Source organism: Hermetia illucens, chromosome 6, assembly GCF_905115235.1.
Source record: "Hermetia illucens chromosome 6, iHerIll2.2.curated.20191125, whole genome shotgun sequence".
In the NCBI taxonomy this organism is placed as follows: Eukaryota; Metazoa; Arthropoda; class Insecta; order Diptera; family Stratiomyidae; genus Hermetia; species Hermetia illucens.
This window is the reverse complement of record NC_051854.1, coordinates 74,550,742-74,571,818: the sequence shown is the minus strand read 5'-3', so window position 1 is coordinate 74,571,818 and position 21,077 is coordinate 74,550,742. Positions and strand designations below refer to the sequence as shown.

Below are 21,077 nucleotides of genomic sequence, written 5' to 3'. Positions count from 1 at the left end.
TCGGCGGCTGTGTGCCTCGGCTCGATGAACCGCATCTACGACCTCCATAACAGCATCAACTGTAGATCTCCCAGTTCTGAACCCGACCTGCCTTGGGGATAAGTCCCCGGCAGCACGGATCGCTTCAGCGAGTCTACTCCTGATGAGCTTTTCGAGCACTTTTCCGGCTGTGTGAAGCATACACAGCGGTCGGTATGCAAACGGGAGCTCCGGGTCTCCTTTACCCTTTTAAATGTCTGGAGTACTTCGAATTATTTCTGACAAATACTCGCGAATGATGCACGAAATTAGTTTGGATTTAAGGATTTTCAGATCTGTACAAATTTGCCTCTAAAGAATGACAAATGAAATTTCTTTCTTGTATTTCGAATTATATTTCTGTTTTCTCAAAATGATAAGGTTCGTTATAATTTAACTGTAAAATTACACATAAAATAAAATAAATTTCGAATGTTGCTAACTCTGCTGTGCCACACCCTTACCGATCAATGCGAGTCGCGTCACTTTCCAGCGACAAGGAAAAATACTGTTTTTCAAGCAAGTGTTGAACACTTCAATCTTAGACGCTTTCCGCGCTATTTACATCAACCCGTACAGGGTGCCTGGGGAACAATGCTCTTGCAATGCGGTCCATCTGTTCGGTACTTATTATGCAGGGCCCCCGCAGAGCCCCGATTTTGCAGGTGACAACTTTATAGCGAAGTCGCCACGGGTGCTCATTCACCTCGTTAGCAGGGTTCGGTTAGCCACGAGCTTTGCTTTTATCTATAGCACTGCGGAGTTTCCTTTTTGCTTATCTATACTATGCCTTTATGGCACATGCCTCCTCGTTGGCGTACAAACGTCATGCCAAACGGCGGAACTTATGACACTCCCTCCGTAGGTAGGCAATTTCTGCCGTCCACCAGTACATAGGAGGCTTGTCACGCCTGGGGCCCCTCCGGGGCATGGAAGCGCGCCGACGTTATCAGGTTCATCACGGAATTTACGACGGTGTCAGCCTGCGACACTACCACCCCTCGGTGTGCGCTCCAGCGCAGCCCTGCCTGCTCCAAGAGCTTCAACGATCTTCTCGATGTTTACCCTCTCGACCCTCGCGACATTCCACAGGAGCGTCGCATCGGTGCTCGCCCGTAATTAATGTCAACCATGTACTGTTGATCACTTGCCGAGAAGTCTTCCCGGACTCGCCACCCGTCCACCGATGATGCGAGAGATTCCGACGACAAAGTTATGTCAGGAATACTTGCGCCGAAATGTTGGTATGGATCCGGTGTTTAAAACTACGAGAACGGTGCTCGCTGCCATTTCCAGAATCTGTTTCTCCCTGGAGTCTGACTGAAGCATGCCCCATTCAAGAGCCCTAGGATTAAAATCATCGTCTACCAGGATTCGTCTCTCCGTGCTCGAAATGGCGTCTTCCAGAGCATCAAGCCGGCGCCGAAAATTCGGCATCGTCTTGTTCCGTGTCAGGTAAACGCTAAAAAACGTTATCCCTAAATACCGGATCGAGACAAATCCGCTCCTCCGGCCTTCAACAAGAACACGAAGTCGGACGTTGTCCCGAACCCAAATGCCAGCGGTGCCCGAGAAGTCGAGATGCCATGAGGACGGATCCTTGTTTTGGTATTGCTTGCTAATCAGCACTAAATCAGCATTTACTTCCGCAGCGAACTGTGCTAGCAACTGGTGAGCGGTTGCACTCCGGTGCATGTTAATTTGCGTGGGTTGACAGAGATCTAATTCCATTAACTGGCATCGAGTCAGTTTCGCTTACGTCTTTAGCTTCTCTTTCTTTCGCTTTGTCTGTTAACGGTGTAGGAGAAGGCGCTAACATTTTCCCGTCACAGATAACATATGTTGGTCATACGCTTACTACGCGCATTGAAGTGTGGATCTTATCAGTTTGTCCTTACTTTCTGAAGAAGATTCCGCTTCCAGGTGCCAGATTTCTCTGGGTATTGCCACTACCGGTGTAGCCACGTCCATGTTCTCATTCCCCAAGAGCTTTGCCTCTGGTTGGAGTGCCTCGCTCTGTCGTCAACTGGCGGGAGTTTCGATTGAAGTAGAGATCAAAGATAATATTTAAACTCGTGACTTTGAATATTTTGCAAAAACTGATTTTATTCAATCTGACTTGTCACCTTTTTATATATTTAAAATTCTTTTTCTTATGCTGTCGCACGGACTTGGGCAAAATCGTAATCATGATTATGATTTTCATTATGATTGCAATTGTAATCAAGAAGGTTACATGATTACGTGATTATGGTCAAAGGGAGGGAAGGGAGAATACAGGTCGGAAGAGATTTTAACACCAGAGTCCTCCAATGGGGCACGCCTCAATCAGTTTCTGGAGTCACACAGATTTTGGAGATGGCCGCCAGGACAGGGCACGATCCCTGACGTAACTTTTGCTACGGAGTCCTTAATGTCAGTCTTCCAACGAAGGAAGGTACTGAAAGATTTTGTGGCCAGTGACAAACGGCTCTTCCCAATGTTCTGCTGTCCGGCAGACCGGGTAGAACATCTGGAAATTCAATGTGGCAAAAGTTGCCGAGGCTCTCTCAAGACGGGTAAATCAGGAACAAGATCCAGGTGCAGACAAGTGAACTGCAACTGAATCGCTAGTTTATTCGACAATGAGCCTAATTACCGCAGCTTGTAATGCATCGGCTTCCAAAAGGAAACTGCATCCCGGGAAATTACCGGTGTACTGATGGACGACTGGAATCGCAATCCTACGAAGGAGTTGGCTCAGACTTCGGTGGATGGCTCAGCGCGCAAGAGGCAAAGACGCGGTGACGCTTAGAACCGCAGACTATAAGAGTGGGAAAAAGGAACTTCGCTACGACATCAACAGGCAGAAGGCACTTTGAAGGCAGGAGCTAATCAATGATGTAAACGGAGAGCCATGAAGCCTCGAGTATAAGATGGTTCCGAAAAAAACTCTATCCCTATCGATCGCCCTGTTCTATGAAAGAAGCTAAGATTGAAGAAATTGTGCGGGCCCTTTTTCCTGAACCCGACCCCGACTTCGCAGACAGAAAAGGAAGCTTAGGAGAACCAACAAGTTTGTGAACTCGAAAAGTACAGAAACCAACCGCACCAATTGCGGAAGTTTTATCAACAAATCCTCTGAAGTTTTACCTATAGGTCATCCGATTTTCGGCAGAATGGGCATATTGAGGCGATGGGTTGATTACTTTGATAAACTGCTTAACAACCAAAATACCAACCAACTGAACACGACGACAAGTACTGCCACCAAGAAACATGGAAGGAACAGTCTGGGCAGTTCATCCTCACCAGTTTAAAAATAAGTGCCTAGGAGCCGATGGAATTATAGCCGTATTGGTTAAATTTGGAAGTGACAAATTACAACAAGCGATTCATCAACTGATGTTCAAGGTGTGGGGCAGCGAATCAATGCTTGACAATTGACAACGAGGCATTATACCTGTCCTACATAACGATGAAATCTATGAGCGATACCATGACCGTCCGGTTGTGGATAAAATCCGGCTCAATAGGTTACGGTGGGCGGGTCACTTAATCCGTATGGATGAGAATGATCCAGCCCGGAAAGTCTATAAGGGCAATATCTATGGTAGAAAAAGAAGACGAGGCAGACCCTGCCTAAGATGGAGCGATGGCGTAGGCCAGGACGACAGACAGCTTTTAGGGAAGTCGATTTGGTGGACCTCGCCGCAAAACCGGGGTGTGTGGAGTGGTATTGCGGTAAATTATAACTAGGGTGCCATCTCGGGGACGATACCGATTTACATCTTATCAGATGAGATGGCGAACGAATACAATGCGAGGCTTATCTGTCCTTTATTGTTATCCGAACGAAGGACGTTGGAAAGGAGAGATATCTAAATAGATGGCATTGGAAACACATGGGAGAGTTGCTGACTACATAGACTGATTCTCGCCAACAAGGTGTGGTTGGAGAGATAACACGGTGAGGTTAACTATAATTTTACCCAGTTCCTCACGGGGCAGGAAGCATATCGTCAGTACCTGTACAGGTTTAAAATGGACACCTCAGCTAATTTCCCAAACTGCAATGGAGTATTCTTCCACTGTCAAAGATCTATTGAAGAAAGGAAAAACTTAGCGGAGATGAGTTGATTGCATCTATCCAGAGTAAACTGCTAAAGGCAGACGACACAAGAAAAGCTCTTTTCCGTGCGCCGCCTAGAGAAGAACATTGACCGAGCTACAGTGAGCTGCACCTTTTAGTGTTTCCACGGGACATACGGAGAGTCGGGAGTAGCTTTAATGGGTAAAAATTCCACACACTGGCATATCCTGGCAAAAAAAGATGACAGACAGTCCACCAATTCCAATAAGGTTGTGGTTAATACGAAACCTTAAAAAGGTGTATGGACCCAAAAAGTGGCAGCAAACGCTAGCCAGTTGCTCCGCTCGAACATCAAGCCGCATATTATTATTATCAAATAAATAAATTAACAAATCTGGTATTGAAACCCGTTTCGTTTTAGCTTTCAGTTCACTTTAATATCCATGGACTCGAACATACAATGCTAACCAACCTGTCCAACTTTCCCTTTGTGATTCAAATTTCGCAATGTTAGCAAAAAGCAAAGCCAAAACCCCTATAAACTTAGATGTATGGTTTCTAGCTATGATTTCAAATTCAGTATCATTCCATTGAAGCTCAATTTGGCATTCCATGCAAGTGGATTCCATTGTAATTTGAAGCCAGTTTGCATGGGTGCAACAGAATACCTCCCCGAAAACACAAAATACTACTTTTCGAACTTACTATTTCACCCTAGATTCGAGATTATGGTTTACTGTCTCTCTTTCCTTCAGGCTTCCAGAAGAATTTTATTATTGATTTTCATTGTAAATTCCTCGAATACGGCATTCAATCTGGGTAATTGGGAAAAATGGATAGGGATTCTTCGAGGTATTTTCAATTCAAACTGATGCTGGAAGGGAAATCTGTAATGAACTTTTTCACAAAGTACCTAAAAATGTCGCATTATGCTGGTCTATGAGTTGCATTTTCAGAGTCGTTGAGGATTAATTGTAATAAATCTAAGATACTTTTCATTACATTAACGTGAACTTCAATCCAAAGCACTAGCCCAATGCAACATCTCTGCCTCAATTACCGCAAAACGCCGTTCATTGTCTTCTAGAGTTGACCAACACTCAGAACCATAGAAAGCGACAGGACGGATGGTATTGCGGTAAATTTTAGATTTGAGACGTTCGTTGATATGTTGATCACAAAGAACACCAGTTGTGGAATGTCACTTCATCCACGTAGCGTTAATACGTGAAGCAATTTCCAAACGCAGTTCTCTATTGGTTGATAGCGTAGACCCGAAGTATTTAAATTGCTCAGTTCTGGGCAGATCACTGCGGTAGTCAAAAATTCAGCTTTGTTTAGATTCAATCTGAAACCGTGTTGCATGAGGCGATCATTCCATTTTTTGACAAGTTTCTCGCTTACTATCAGACGCTAGGAAAACATCATCTGCGTAAAGCAGTGTATAGGGCGCTGGAAGTTGATGTCCCGTGTGACGGTGTCCATGACAAGAACAAAGAGGAGTGGTGAGAGGGCGCTTCCTTGATGAATACCAACAGAGACACGAAGCGGTTTTGATACACCCACCACACTTCAGATTTTTCCTTTTCGGATCATGGTAGAGGCATTGAACCCAGCGCACCCAGTGTTGTCGCAAAGCATACCAGATGAGTTCGTGTGCCACACGGTCAAACGCTTTCTCTCGATCCAGAAATGCAATGTAAAGAGGGCGATGCTTCTCACGGTGTTTCTCCATAAGTAATCGCGCAGCGTATATTGTGTCAGTAGTTTGGCAGTTTTTAACAAATCCGACTTGATTCAAGGTTATTTCAACGATTTTGCGAATACGGTTCTCAAGAATGCGTTCAAAAATCTTCATGGTATGGGAAAGTAACCGAATCGGATGGTAATTTGAACATTGTGCAGGACTAAGCTTCTTTTTCCATATTGGAACTATGGTGCTTTCTTCCCAGTTAGATGTTGTTCTTCCTTCCTGAACTCCCTGACTCGATTAAAGAATTCACTGAGACACAGTGTTAGGTCCCAGCTCTTCTCTTTCCAGAGCTCAGATGCGATGACATCAGGTCCTATGGCTTTCCCCGATTTCATTCGTTTTATTGCCTCCTCGACTTCAATTGTGCTGACAGTGAGTCCTTGACGGTTTTATCTGAGCAACTGTTTGGACGACTTAATCCCACGGTCTTCTTATGACACGGATTGATTTTGTGACCACAATCAGAGTCCCGCTGTGGCAAGCAACAACGGTACCAGTCTATACCAAGTGCATGGCTTAGCATTCATACTGGTGGATGCAAGGCCTACCTAAATCTCTACCGAACTAAGGAGTACGGCACCCGTGTTGAAACGCAACATCACACCGAGGCCCGAAGGTCTCTTCTCGCTGGAGCATAACCAATAACCCCCATGAAACTCCCAATATGGAGCCAACCGCAAATAATCGAGCTGTACTCACATACAACGGGAGTTCACCCGAAGTATGAGAGTCCAGTGGTTATCCTGGTTCCCATGGTACCAGTAAACCCCTGGTAAGGTTTCGTGACCAATTTGCCACTTCAGATGAGTCCCCGTGCAGACTCGGATCTGATCGCCCTAATTAGGCCTTTGGAGCATTTGCCTACTGCATTACGGCCGGCAAGCCAAAGTGAGTACAGCGTCTCCCGGTGTCACCACTATGGAGGTTCTCCTCGGCCGCTTGGTTTTGGTTTGGCCGACAAGGTTGCTGCCCCGTCTTCCATACCGCTACCTCTGAGCACCAGTTGCCAGTGGAACTGCTCAAGCAAATTCTTCAGTTGAAATCTGCTCGAAATATCCTCGCCATCTATCCGTTGCGGCTCGACGGTTGGTAAGCAAAGTATCGTTCTTGTCATTAATGCAACAGAAGTATTCGATATCTTGTGTGCGTTCGTTACGACTTTTGGCAAGTCAATACAGATCTCTCTCGTCATTCCGAGTGTCCAGTTTATCGTAAAGACTTTTGTAATGGCCCGCTCAGGTGACAGCGACTGCTTTCTTTGCTTCCCAGTTGACATTCTTCCAAATTTGCCAATTGTCCATTTGAGAAATTCGTGGTTGAGGTGTTTTTTTTTCACGGACTTTCAGCACCGGCATTCCAAAAACAAGTACCTCGGTTAATGTACCGCTTACCTGGCTTGGTGACCCCGAGGGTTGCAGAGGCCGCTTTGTGGATTGTGTCTTTCATGTGGTTCCACGATTCTTCCATATTCGTAATGGTTGGTATTCGCGTAAGTGAGATCATTTCTTCTTTCTTGTCACGAAATCGCCACCATTCAATGTGCGGCGGCCAGTGCGTTCCTCACGCTGTTTTATCGGTGGCTTAATTCCCAGGACGGCATTTAACGGCCGGTGTTGAGGTGCGATGGTCTCATAGGGAACGGCTTTACAATCATTGAAAGTGGCAAAATGTCGGTGTCTTATGAGAATATAGTCGATTTGGGTTTTACTGTTCCCACCATAAAACGTAGGGAGATGAGACAATCGTTTGATGAACCATGTATAATACACAAAATCGATTATACGCTCGCCACTCTTATTGCGCGCTCCGAACCCCTTTCCCGGTAATGATGATATAGTCGTCAGCAGGCACGTGACAAGTCTTTCCATCGAGAAGTTACCTGGATGTGGTGCGTAGGCCGTGAAAAAGTGAATAGTGCGATGAGCTGATATAATGGTGATTTTCATCAGCCGATCATCAATATGTTTGACTTCTTTAATGGCATCACGGAAACCCACAGAGATAGCAATGGCAATACCACATTGAGTGTGTGGGCTACCATAATAAAGAAGTTTATCATCATTTTTACCACGTTCGCGTTTAATGTCGCAGTCTTTGGCACCAAACTATCGGGTTTCTTGCAGAGCGCAAATATCAATGCGCCTTTTCCCAGGGGCTTTTGCAAGTTCCTCGGGCTTTCTAGTTAGGGTCACGGCTAAGCTAACCATAAAAAGTCAATAGGGAGACAAAGAGATACTATGGTGCTCTGCATATTTCCCCTACGACGTAGAAGACGTTCCCAGTGGAACATTCATCAGAGCTATCCAATATGCCAAAAGTGGAGGCATGGGGGTAATAGCAGGATGTGAATGTCAACACTCACCACATATGGTGGGGAAGTTCGAACATCAATGCAAGAGGATCGAGACTACTGGAGTATCTAGTAGGAACCGATTTGCAGATCCTAAATGTGGGTAATGAACCCGACATCACGGTGGCATCTCCTGACATCGCGGCTCTGATCGGAAAGTGGAGAGTATCAAACGATATCACACTCTCGGATCACAGACGCATTGATTTCGTTATGGGATTTGGCAAAACAGAGGAGAACGACAAGGATGCTCCTTAATCGTGCTCTGAAGGGTGAATCAAGCACTAGCTGGAATCGGCACAGAAGGCTCTAAAGAAGAGCATAAGATCGGCTAAACGATCATCTTGGAGACGCTTTTGCGGAGAGACTAACTCTCTTGTGGCAACCTCAAAGCTGAATCGGATTCTGGTCAATGAACGTAGCCAGAAACTGGGTTATTTACGTTTACAGAATGGGAAGTACACAGAAAGCGATGAAGAAACGGCAAATCATTTGCTTGAAGTACACTTCCCAGGCAGCATCCAAAATCGAATCTCGGGGCCAACAGGTACATACAGCCCTCAACCGAGAGACTGGAATCTGGCATGCAAAGTAGTATCACTGGAGCAAGTGAAATGGGCATTTAACTCGTTGCATAGACACAAGTCTGTAGGTCTAGATGGCATCATCCCTGCGCTAGTAATAGAAGGAATGGATGTCCTGGGTCTACACATTTGGAATATATATCGTGCACGCCTAGCACACGCTTATATTCCAATTAAATGGCGGGATGTGAAGGTGTTGTTCATTCCCAAACCAGGAAAACCCACCTACACAGGCGCAAAAAGCTTTCGACCGATCAGCCTAACGTCCTTTCTGCTAAAAGGACTAGAAAGGCTAGTAGATCGGTTCATAAGGGATACACACATTCCTAAATGGCCACTTCACCATACGCAACACGCCTACCAGAAAGGCAAATCCACGGAGACAGCACTCCATGAACTTACGGCAAAAATTGAAAAGGCGATGTCCGAAAAAGAATACGCCTTAGGCGCATTCATGGACATCGAAGGTGCCTTCAATTATGCCTCATTTGCGGCAATTTGTGATGCGGCAAGACAGCATGGAATCGAACCGCTGCTAATCAGTTGGCTCCTTCACATGCTAGAGTGGAGAAAAATCCATATATCGGCCAGAAGTCTATTGAAGCAGGATGTCTCAGGGGCTGCCCACAGGAAGGGGTTCTCTCTCCACTGTTATGGCTCTTGGTGATGGATACCCTGCTGTGGCTCCTGGAGGACAAAAAAGTCTTCGCGCAAGCATTTGCGGACGACCTAGCCGTAATAATTACAGGCAAGTTTGCGGACACAGTATGTGACCGCTCGAATGCAACTCTGCATGTAATCCACAGCTGGTGTCTCCGCAATGGACTCACGGTGAACGCTAGGAAGACTGGACTAGTTATGTTCACTAGGAACGTAAGGTGGGGCAACTATACGCTACCCACCTTAGAAGGGCGGAAATCCAGCTGGCACAAACAGTTAAGTACTTAGGAGTACATTTCGACTCCAAGCTAACGTGGAAGCATCATAACCAGGAACAATACCAGAAATCCTGCAGATTGCTCTGGTGCTGTAGGAATGCAATAGGTAAGACCTGGGGACTTTCACCTAAACGGATATATTGGATGTATACATCCATAATAAAACCCATTTTGATGTATGCATGCATCGTCTGGTGGCCAAGACTGAACTTTGCTAACAGCAGGAAGCTGCTAACGCAGATTCAGAGACTTGGTTGCCTAAGTATTACTGGAGCAATAAGTACTACGCCGACTGCGGCACTTGAAGCTATCCTAAATTTACCCCCATTCACTTGGAGGTGAAACGGAAAGCGGCCAACGACGCATATAGGCTCGATACCATTGGGGCGTGGAAAGGCGGCCAATCCAACGGGCATGCGTCTATCTGGAAATTCCTTGAAAAACATCCGGTAGCCCTGATGCCGACCGATCATATGGTTTCCAGATTCGTCTTTGAAAAGACATACACTGTCGTAATCACCGAAAGAGAAGAATGGTCGACAAGTGGCCATGAGTCTTTTCAGATTACAGACATAATAATCTTCACCGACGGGTCAGTCACGGAGGATGGATTGGGTGCAGGTGTGTTCTCGGAGAATCCGATTATAGAACTGGCCCGACCCCTCGGAAAAATGACGACCATATTCCAGACGGAGATATATGCCATTTCATTGGTAGCATGTCTGTGACAAAAATGGAGGGGTCGCACCGTTCGAATCTGTTCCGACAGTCGGGCGGCATTATCAGCACTAAATGGAAACAACATATCAACCCAGTTGGTGTGGAGTTGTCATCAGGTGCTGCTGAAACTTGGCCGGCTGAACGAAGCATTCCTGATGTGGGTGCCGGGGCACTCTAACATCGCCGGTAATGAGGAGGCTGATTGACTGGCTCGCCGAGGGTCTGGATCCACAATGGTGGGGCCAGAACCAGCTCTTGGAATCCGACCGTCTACTGTTAAGTCTACTCTGACGCAACCGAGTGGAGAAATTTGAGCTCTTGCCGGCAAGCGAAAATCCTTGTGAAGGAGCCTAGGGCCACTAGAGCGGCATTTTTGTTGCTCCTTAAGAAGTGGGACATGAAAACCCTAGTAGGGCTTTTGACAGGACACTGTCCCTTAAACTACCATATGGAAAAGATTGGGGTAGTGGTTTCGGCTGTGTGCAGCCAATGTGAGGAGGAGGAGGAGACAGCCCTTTTTATGCAGCTGCCCGGCATCCTCAGATCTCAGATGAAGACACCTTGACAGGGTTTTTTTCAATGAAGAATCTGCACACTCTCTGCCTCTTGAGAATGTTCTCAGATTCGCTAAAGCCTGCGAACACCGTAGGCGGGAAGCCATTGAATAGGCAACTTACGGGGATAGTACAATGCTCGCAGTGCTCGGAGCTGCCGCTCCCCCCAGTTAACTAAACTAAACTAGGGTCACGTATTTGTTTTATTTGGACTAACTTGCGTGCGTCCTGACACCGTTCATGCGTCAAGAACCCTTGCCTATTTCTCGACAGGACTGGGGTCCGTCCTGCTGTGTCGACTGAGGTGGACGCCCTAGAATTTTTCCAAGGCTTGTGACTCAATCCGATCATCTTGTTTCTAACGACTTTGTATGCATTTTCTTGGTCGGTCTGTCGCACGACCTGTCACCAAGAGAGATCAGGTAGGGTTTAGAATAGTGGAATAACTCCAACTATACTCTATTTATCTCTTTCCCTGATTTCAGCATTTCATTTTTGCTTTACTGAAGATAGTGTAAAGTACGTTGCCTCAAACCCTCCTTGTTTACCTGGGCTTGAGACTAGCATATTATGTTAATAGTATGCCATATTAAGCACATCCAGAAAAACTACTATGAATCGCGAATTGACCAATCTGATTGCTTCTACGGCGTCAGTCACGATATCGTTGCCCAGGAGCGTGCGCACATTCTAAAAACCAATCATGGTCCATTTTGCATAGCCAAAGGTCGTAGCCATGAGGTCAAACCTTATCCGAGACGCGGTAGCAGTAAAGTTTCGAAATTTCCAAATTGCTAGCACAGATATTTATATCTCTTTTAGTCAGCGACCATTAAGATTGTTTTCCTAGTATGGTCCTGGGTCCTTGGTCCTTTATTCCAATGCAGGCCAATTTGTATTGAACTTAATGATGTAACTAAACCGTTTTTCATTCAATGTTCTCAATGAAATCTTTCTCATTTACACTTATCAATATGACCTGGAGTTATTTATTCATATCCCCGTCAAGGCTGTGTTTTGACTTAATGGTGCCGAAAACGATGTGCACATTTCTAATGAAAACCATGAAATCGTTGATACAGTCTCCGAAAAAGTCTATTCAATTTCCCACCTCATAATAGAAACATTCAGGAATTGGAAAGAGCTTTTTCAATAGGCAACACAAAATGAAAGAAAATCCAAGATACATTCATCCGTTTTTCTATGAATATCAGAATGTCAAAAGCCTCGACTGTTTCCTCTTTATCAATATGAGCAGCCTGCAGCGAGTGTCAGTCAACTCCACAAATACAAAGTCGACACATCCCCGAAGCATCCCCTCGGAGCCAGAAAAAATCCTGCCTCGAGGAACGTTACAGCAAACATCTATTAAATTTTTATTTGCATTTACAGGTTGGGATGATTGGAGTGACTTCACGGCGTGCAGCGTTATGTGCGGCAAAGGTGTTCAGCAACGTTTCCGGCGCTGTTTGCTTGACAACCACAATGCCGACACCAGCGAGATGGAATCACGAGTAGAGTACTACCACCCGTCGCCATCGACCCTCAGAATAAATGGTGCAGACCAAAATAATAAACACAATCCTAAAAAGTATGGGGTTGGGAGCCGATTGAAAAAGCGACGGAAGAAAAAGGGCAAGGTATTGTCAACCCAGTCGTGTGAGGGGTACAATATCGAGCAAAGGAACTGTAATGTGTTCGAATGTAGTGGTAAGTTGAAAGACTCTTCCTTTGGTAACAGGGAAATCTTTTGAGATCCTGGGAACAATGAGATGAAAGTTGGCTGACTTACTTAAGTTGGAATTCAAATGGTATCCGAGTTTTCCACTGAAAGGGAGCATTTTCAGTGGTTGGAAGCCAGCAAAGTTGAATCTTATTTCCACCTTGGGGATCGTTTATTATTCCGAGGATGGCATATTATATTTCATACCGATTATTGACTTTGGCACACGTGCTGTTTTTATTTCGTATTTATTTTTATCTTTTAATGTTCTTTACAGATGATATAATGGATCTTTTGAAATTCTATAAAAAACCATCGAGTGATGACGGTACGTCATCACAGATGAAATCTACTATGACCACACAACAAAGTCCTTTGAACTCCACTGTTTTTGCAGCCTCCCAAGCAACCTCAACTGAAACAATTTTCCGAAGTTGGGAGAGTTTCTTAAATTTTACAATAATGATAACGTTAAGAGGAAAGGTAAATGAAAAATTGTCTTCTAATATGTGCATGTTATTTTGTTTGTTTCATTCATTATTGACATCAATCTATTTTATCCGATACTTTTTGCGCTGAGCAGTCTTTAGAATACAATACTGAAGTATCATCCAAGTCCTAATATATCTTAAAAATATGATAGAAATCCAGCATATCTAGCCGTGTCAAGCATACATAGGGGTCGGTATGCAGACGGGAGCTCCGGATCTCCTTTACCCTTGCTGATAAGCCACCTTTCAGCGACAAGGAAAAATGCCCTTCTTCAAGCAAACGTTGAACGCGTCAAGCAGCAAATCTGTAAACTTCCGCCGGGATGCCGTCAGGTCCTCGCGGCTTCTTGTAATTCATAGTGCAAAACGCTTCTTCGAGCTCTCTCATAGGGAAAAGCGCTGTTGACATCTACCCGTACAGGATGTCCGGGGAATAAAACCCGCACAATGCAGCCCATCTGGTCGGTGCTTAGTTTTCCGGGCTTCCGCAGAGCCACGATTTTCCGGATGACAAGAATATAGCCAAGTCCTCACGTGTCCTCATTCACCTCGTTGACCAGCCTCTGCAGCCAAGAGCTTTGCTTTTGTTTATCGCGCTGCGGAGTCTCCCTGTTGCTGATCTATACTCTGCCTATAGGATGCATGCTTCCTCCTTTGCATGTAAACATTGTGCCAAATGGCGGACCTTATGACACTCCCAACGTAGGTCCGCACTTCTGTCGTCCACCAGCACATAGAAGGCTTGTCGCGGTTGAGGTCTCTTCGGAGCATGGAAGCGTCACAAGCTGTTGAGGTTCATCACTGAATTTACGACGGAGTCAGCAGCGACGCTACCACCCCCCTCCCCCTCACCCGAAGCGCTCTTCACCGCGCTTTCGTTTGCTCCAGCAGCTTCGACGAACTTCATGATGTTCACCTTCGCAACAGTCTACACGTAAGGTGAGCGTCGGGTTGGTGCTCGCCGGAAAGTAGCGTCAACCACTTCGAACGCAATGTACTGGTGATTACTTGCCGAGAAGTCTTCTAGGACTTGCCATCCGTCCATGGATGATGCCAGAGATTTCGACGCAAAAATGATATCAGGAATGCTTCCTTAACCGCTTGGACGCCGAAACGTTGGCGTGGATCCGGCGTTTAAAACTACCAGCCATTTTCAGAATCCGGTGGGTCACTATCTGAATTCGTACCTTGTATGCTATCCATCAAATTTTGACTTTCCCGCGGCTAAGAAGTTTCCTCGCATATTGCTCGGGGACTTCCACCAAGGCGAATTTTTGGCCACGAGTTCCCCTCTGGTTATTGGTTACCCCTGGACATTCACACTTTACCTTTTCTGTGAAGCAGTCAAGATCTCGGATTTCTAGAAAGCACGTAGGCTCTAGGCTAGAAACAACAACCTTCTCCCCCAATAGCCCCTCAACCGCTTCGCAGAACGTATTCTTGCTTGTCGTCTACGAACCTAGTTCGACGAGGACTCCGCCACCCCTCCTTTTTCGTATGGAAGACACCTCTCGGGTTTCATCCTGTCGAGGATTTCACTAAAAACTTCCGGAAATGTTTTTCCTTCTTTCGGCTTAATGAGCAGAGCCGACGGTCTAGTCCTTTGTTTGCTCGACTTTGCTACTACTGGCTGGTTTGCAACCTTCTTATCTTTGGACAGAGGGGTCTCTGGCGGCGTAGTCAGTTCTTTCCTTTTATCCTTGTTTGCAATTCTGTTTTTACGCCCTGGAAACTACTTGGATAAAGCCTCCTTCAGGCATGACTTCCTCTTTCCGCTTTTTCCCCAGTTCGCTTTGAAGTGGGCTATCTGCGGTCCATTTGGCGCTTGTAGTGCTCTCAGCAGGAAGTGTGGCTGTTTCCGCTTTACACGCGTCTTCCACTGTTCTCCACATTCGTCTCTAGAAGGAGATGCGGTCCAGTAGTTCCTCCAATTCCCTCGGTCCGTTTTCGACCCTTTTGTTGACGTTCTTCTGGAGGAACGTTGCCGACCGTTTCACCATTGCCGAGGATTTCCTGATGAGTCTTCCTTCCTCGACTCTAGCTAAGATTGTCGACTGCACTTTAACTCGGCTCGTGTCCAAATCCACCTGCAGCGTCACTCAGGCCACTTGGTAAGTCTTCCTCTTTATTTAGGCTTCCCGAGGTTACATCGGATATTTCAGCCCCCGCTGGCCACTGCGGTGAGCGAGACATTTTGTGCAGCCTCCAAACGCAGTCAGCTCTTCCTCCTTCCCTGCTATTTTGTCGATTTTTTTTAATGGTTTATGTGTATTCTCCATGGAAAATTCTGTTCTGAGTGAGACAATTGGAAGGGTACCTGTGCGTTCGTTGCCGCCACAAAGAGAATAGCTAAAATAGCCCTGGATTGCATGAAAGACAATCTCGATAGCTTAATCGACAGAAAGCAGGCTGGTTTCCGCTTCGAATCCTCCTACATTGACCACATCAACAGCCTATGGATCATTTAGGAACACTGCACGAAGTTTAGATCTTCGCTGGATTTGCTCTTCATCGATTTCGAGAAAGCTTTCGAAAGCATGAACCGAGAGAGCGTCTGGAGTGCTCTACGTAGGAGGGGCATTCCAGAAAAGCTATTAGCTATGATCAGAGTGACTTTTGCGACACAAAAGGTAACGTGCTGCCCCGAGGTAAAACTTCGGGGGATTTTGAAGTCAAAAGAGGATTTTGGCTTCCTGCCACCGATATTATTTCTTCATGGTATCGGTGACGTGTCTCATACTGCCTTGTTTGGAGGAAGTGGAGATATTCAATGGAATGTGACATCTTGCCCGAAACAACTCGGCTATGCTGATGACATCTGTTTGCTCCTCACGGACCTTGGCCAAACGGCTCTGGATTTGGAAAGAGATGCAAGTAGACTTGGACTGAAAATCAACACCAACATTATCAAGGTTCTCAGTCTGACGGGTCATCGCACGGGCTCTATCCGCATTAATAGGCAGAGTATCGAAGATGCCGACCACTTTGTTTATCTAAGAAGCATAGTTTCTGCCGACGATGGCACCGAACTGGATGCTGCCCGAAATATTATCATAAACGCAGAACTCGATCTGCGCACGAGCCTGGCACCCATACAATTTGTGATCGAAAAATTTGGTCAGCGTACAGGTCGAGCAATGCAATGTGACTGGAAACGCCAGTGGAGAGGATATATATTAAGAAGGGGCTGCAATTACATGACGTGCAATCCTCTCTTTCAAGATGGACGTCGAGTGGGTACCCCAAGGCACTTGGAGCAGAACAGTAGGCGAAGGGCATTTTAGGCAAATGATGACGTGAGGTGTAGTTGACGTACCCCAGAAGGGGTAAATGACTTGGTTGTCATTATATTAGATTATAATATGATGGTGAAGGTTGTGAATTGTCTCTGGCATCAAAAAACTATTATGCCTGATATCTGGGACGATGGGTGCAAGTCAGCGAATTGTTTTCTCATCAATCAAATAATCTATCTAAACTATCTTTAAGATAAGATAAACAAGAAATGCATACAATCGAATGCAATTTAATCTAATGAAACACAATATATGGTTGAGTGAGTGGTTTACTCAGAGTTAAATAAATACCCATGAGTAGATGGCACCGATTGGATTTCGGATTCATGAGTGCTAAAAGAAAGGACCTGTTTAGCCTCCGGCATTGACAACTGTGTCCCGATTGCCCTAATTTGTAGAGTATAAATCTAGGCTTAGGTTCCCCACTAATGAACTCAATGTTCCTTCCTCATTCAGAGCTGTATCTTCACGATCAAAGTTTAGTTCTTGTTTTTGATTTAAAATTAATACTCAACTGTCGTGGCCCTTATTATCTGAGAAAGTAAACCGATTTGGCAAGTTTTGGCTAGTTACTGTGTCTCATAAGATGTGGCTTAATTTGTCCGGAAACTATGATGTTTATGTTAGTCTAGTCCATTAAAATTCAGAAAAAAAATCCTTCAGATAATCATTTTTTAGGAAAATCTGCATCAATTATTCGATTTAATGTATTTTGAAAGCCAGTGGATTTTAATGCAATTAGATAGGCTGGTTGCTCGGCACAGATTTTACCTGAAATGTTCTAATTAAATTAAAATTGATGAATTTTGAAATCGAGTAGCACTGTGTTTCATAAAAGCCTGGAAAAGCCGGAAATTCAATGCAGAAAGCAACTATTACCTCTTATTATTTTTTCAAACGAATCAGATTTTTTTCATTTGAACTGCTTGCGGTGTTATTAATTATTAACATTTATTTTCCATTTTACTTAAACTTTGCCATCGGTTTTATTTATTCGAAACCTGCCCTCCTTTATTTTACAATATAGCATTCCGCAGTCACGGATCCTTTCTTCACATTTGATTCAAATCTGAACGTGAAAGTTTTCAACTAACCGGAATGAATCTTTTATCCTCCTTTAAAACAGATAAAGTCACAAGCGACAATATTTTCTCTGCGTAATGCAACCCACAATTTGTACTTAGAACAAAGCCCGGAAGGTTTGAAACTATTCCAAGAGCGGAACGACGTCACCGAAATGCTTCCGATTAAGTTAGATTTATACGATAATCGCTGGCATCAGATAGCCATAAGGTAATTGTGAATAATCTGTTATCCTTGTTCTCCAAGAAAGACCTGCTTCCTGACTTCGAAACGGGGACTTTGTAATATATTTTCGATTTTATTATCTCTTGCAAAGTGTGCACAATGGAGATTTCATCACAATTTATGTGGACTGTTTGTGGACGGATAGTTTCATTGTTTCAAAAGGACTCTTCGCTTTGCCAGATGCGGCTGATGTCGTGGTTGGAGGACGCAGCTTTTGTGTAAGTTTTCAATTTAAAGTTATGCATGAATTTACAGACCGGAAATTGCCATTTCCAATAGATAGGAACATACACGAGTACATTGTGTTTCCTCACTTTGAAAATAACTCTTCTAACGATGCTTCAAGGACGTTTATTTAATTTTCCCTTACTCTCGAATGTAATGCAAAACACTCAAATAACCCCACACAGGGCGACCTTCAGCAGCTCTTGATCATCCCCGGCAACCACGAAAAGTCGCAGTGCTCCAGCTTGAGGACTTCTATCAACGAAGTTAAAAGATACATAATAGATACTTTTATCGAGGACGACATTAATTGACTGGAGTGCTTCCGCATCAACATCCTTCCTACGTTCAAGGGACTATACTCGTGTAGTATGAATATTAAATAATTGGCTCGCAAGGGAGGTCGAAATCGGAGCGTTTATTAAGTTAATGTCAAACGATAAAAAACCGATCATCTCATAATACGTACTACAATATCTTCTTTATCACAGTCTTGTGTATTGAAAAAAGGACAACCAATACAATAATTGAAATGGCCTAGAGGGATTTGTTAACTAAAACAATTTTATGAGTGCGAGAATCGCAATCACCAACGACAAGAACAAGATGCATCTAAAACAATAACAGAAAACTAACTTAGCGGTTGTAGATGAATATTTAAATATAGCAGGGAAACTAGAACAAAAGTTCAGTTGAGGGGTAGAAAAAAAATTGTAATTTTTCTAAACGGAGACTATTTAAAGGGTATACAGCCACTAGAGACAAATATAGTAACAATAATGCCAACAATAAATCGCCATATTATAAGGAACGTGAATGTTAGTAAGATTTAGATTTTTAAATAAAAAATGAAATCAAACGTAATTTAAGTGTGATGTATTTAAATGCAGATATTGTTGTTGTTGTTATGTCTATAGCTTTTGGCATAATAATAAAATCAAATACTTTTTTTTGGAATAAGGACATTGTGTATTATTTCATGGCTTGGAATAGTTTGGGTTACAATTGCTATGAAATCTGAAAACTGCAGCAAGGAGCCAACGTCTACGTCCGTATTTTAGGGCTCAAAATGACAATTAGCTTAATAGACCCTTCAAGAAGCTAAAGTGGCTCAAACTGGTTAAGAAGATTATTAGTCGTAAGTACATTTTCAAAACATTTACTTTTAAAAAGGATTTTTCGAAATTTCGTCTGCTGTGAACATTGTCGCAGTAGAAAAGATTAAGCTTTTATTAACTACCCTCCTTTCTCTCTTGGTAATGAGGGCCGCTTCCATTTCTGCCCCGTAAGTATCTGGACTTGTTGCTTCGATGAATATAAATCGGTATCTTCTAGATGCCTTGCAACCACATACCGATATATATAGTAACCACCACCGTGGCCTCCTCCGGAATCAGAAGAGCGGTGAGCCTAGAAGGCACCCTTTTCGTGCGAACTCCTGAGTTGTTAGTGTCATATCGAAACTTTCGTTTGGTAAGATCTCTGCATTGGACTCAAATTGACCGCATGGAACGCATTCGGCAAGTTAAGAGTCACCACCACAAAATAGATAGATTCGCCAGCCTTAGGAAGTGCTACCAGCTTCTGCCGTTTCCATGATGCACTAAATATCTCTTTTCTTCTGGACATGTTTTCATAACTCTGCGAATAAGTCTGTTCTATACTTTATTGCGAGGTTAAGGAACCTATTTATTTATTTAATTAACGGACAACAAACAGAGGGAATTCCAATTAATTATTGTCCTCAGGAGGAGGAGGAGAAAGCAAAAAACTTATCCTACGTTTAAAACTACTTAAAGTAGGGAAGTTGAAAGGACCAAGCTGTTTTGCATTATAATTTCGGCAAAGCCTGGGAATCGGGGAATGAAAATAGACTTCGAGCTCCGCGAAGGGCACGTTGAAAATATCTGCGTTACGTGTGTTATAAGACGCAGGACGGCAGGTGATCTCGTCAGCGGCGGAGCAGTCCATCAGGCCCGAAGAAAGTTTAAAGAATGTGCATAGATCCAGATAGGATCTACGCTGTTGTAGGAAGGGAAGGTTTAGAAAGCGGAGGCGGGAGGGATAATCCACACGAGGGAAGCTTTTCTTAAAGAAGAGAGAACGGGTGAATTTACGTTGCACATTTTCAAGGACAAGACAATCACAGTTACGAGTGGGTGACCAGATCACGGAGCAATACTCGAGGGTATTCCTCACAAGGGTATTGAAGAGAGCTAAGGAGGGTTGGATGGAGTCAAAATCAGAGGAGGAGCGAAAAATAAAGCCTGACAATTTTGCTGCTCGATTGATGACATCGAGGCAATGGGTGTCAAAGCGGAGCTTATTGTCAAAAGTGACTCCGAGGTCTTGAGTGGAATTTAAGCAGGATAAGGAATGTCCGTCAAGCGAGTAGGAGAAAGAAGTGGGTGAGGATTTTAGGGAGTAGCACATAGAGTGACACTTTCTGACGTTTAGCGCTAAACCATTAGTCGAGCACCAACGAACCAGAGTGTCCAGGTTATTCTGAAGGGAAACACAGTCTATAGGCGACGATATAGCGGAAAACAGCTAAAGGTCGTCTGCATAGAGCAAACAGGGACAAGTAAGCAGGGGAGGAAGGTCGTTAATAAAAAAAAAAATAGCAAAGGACCCAGAATAGACCCCTGTGGGACGCCAGAAGAGGGGGAGAAGGAGCGGGAAGTACAGCCGTCAAAAGAGACGCGGCAGGATCGGTTGGAAAGGTAAGAGGCAAGCCATAAAACAAGTGGTATGGGAACGTTTAGGGACGAGAGTTTGGATAGAAGTTTCTTGTGATTTACAGTGTCGAAGGCTTTCGCGAAGTCAGTGTAAATGGTATGCACTTCTTGCCGTGAATTTAGACATTTGGCGACAAAGTTGGTAAAGTCAAGCAGGTTGGAGGCAGTGGACCTACGTTTAACGAAGCCGTGCTATTCTTTCCCTATGTGTTGGCCAAAGTGGGCGGACAACCAGTCGCTGACATATCTTTCCAGGATTTTGGAACAGGAGGAGAGGAGGGAAATGGGATGGTAATTCTCGGCAAGT

The 21,077-nt window shown here is 44.4% G+C and overlaps 1 protein-coding gene across 1 annotated transcript in view; it reads left to right on the top strand.

The window, feature by feature from the left end:
* LOC119659291 overlaps positions 1 to 18,983 on the top strand; it is a 76,611-nt gene extending 57,628 nt beyond the window's left edge. Inside the window, exons 4-8 of the mRNA XM_038067303.1 lie at positions 12,382 to 12,699; positions 12,990 to 13,195; positions 17,626 to 17,792; positions 17,899 to 18,025; positions 18,218 to 18,983. Coding sequence (XP_037923231.1) covers positions 12,382 to 12,699; positions 12,990 to 13,195; positions 17,626 to 17,792; positions 17,899 to 18,025; positions 18,218 to 18,346 — 947 coding nt within the window. The 3' untranslated portion in view covers positions 18,347 to 18,983. The remainder of the gene's footprint in view (positions 1 to 12,381; positions 12,700 to 12,989; positions 13,196 to 17,625; positions 17,793 to 17,898; positions 18,026 to 18,217) is intronic.
* The last annotated feature ends 2,094 nt before the right edge of the window (positions 18,984 to 21,077 follow it).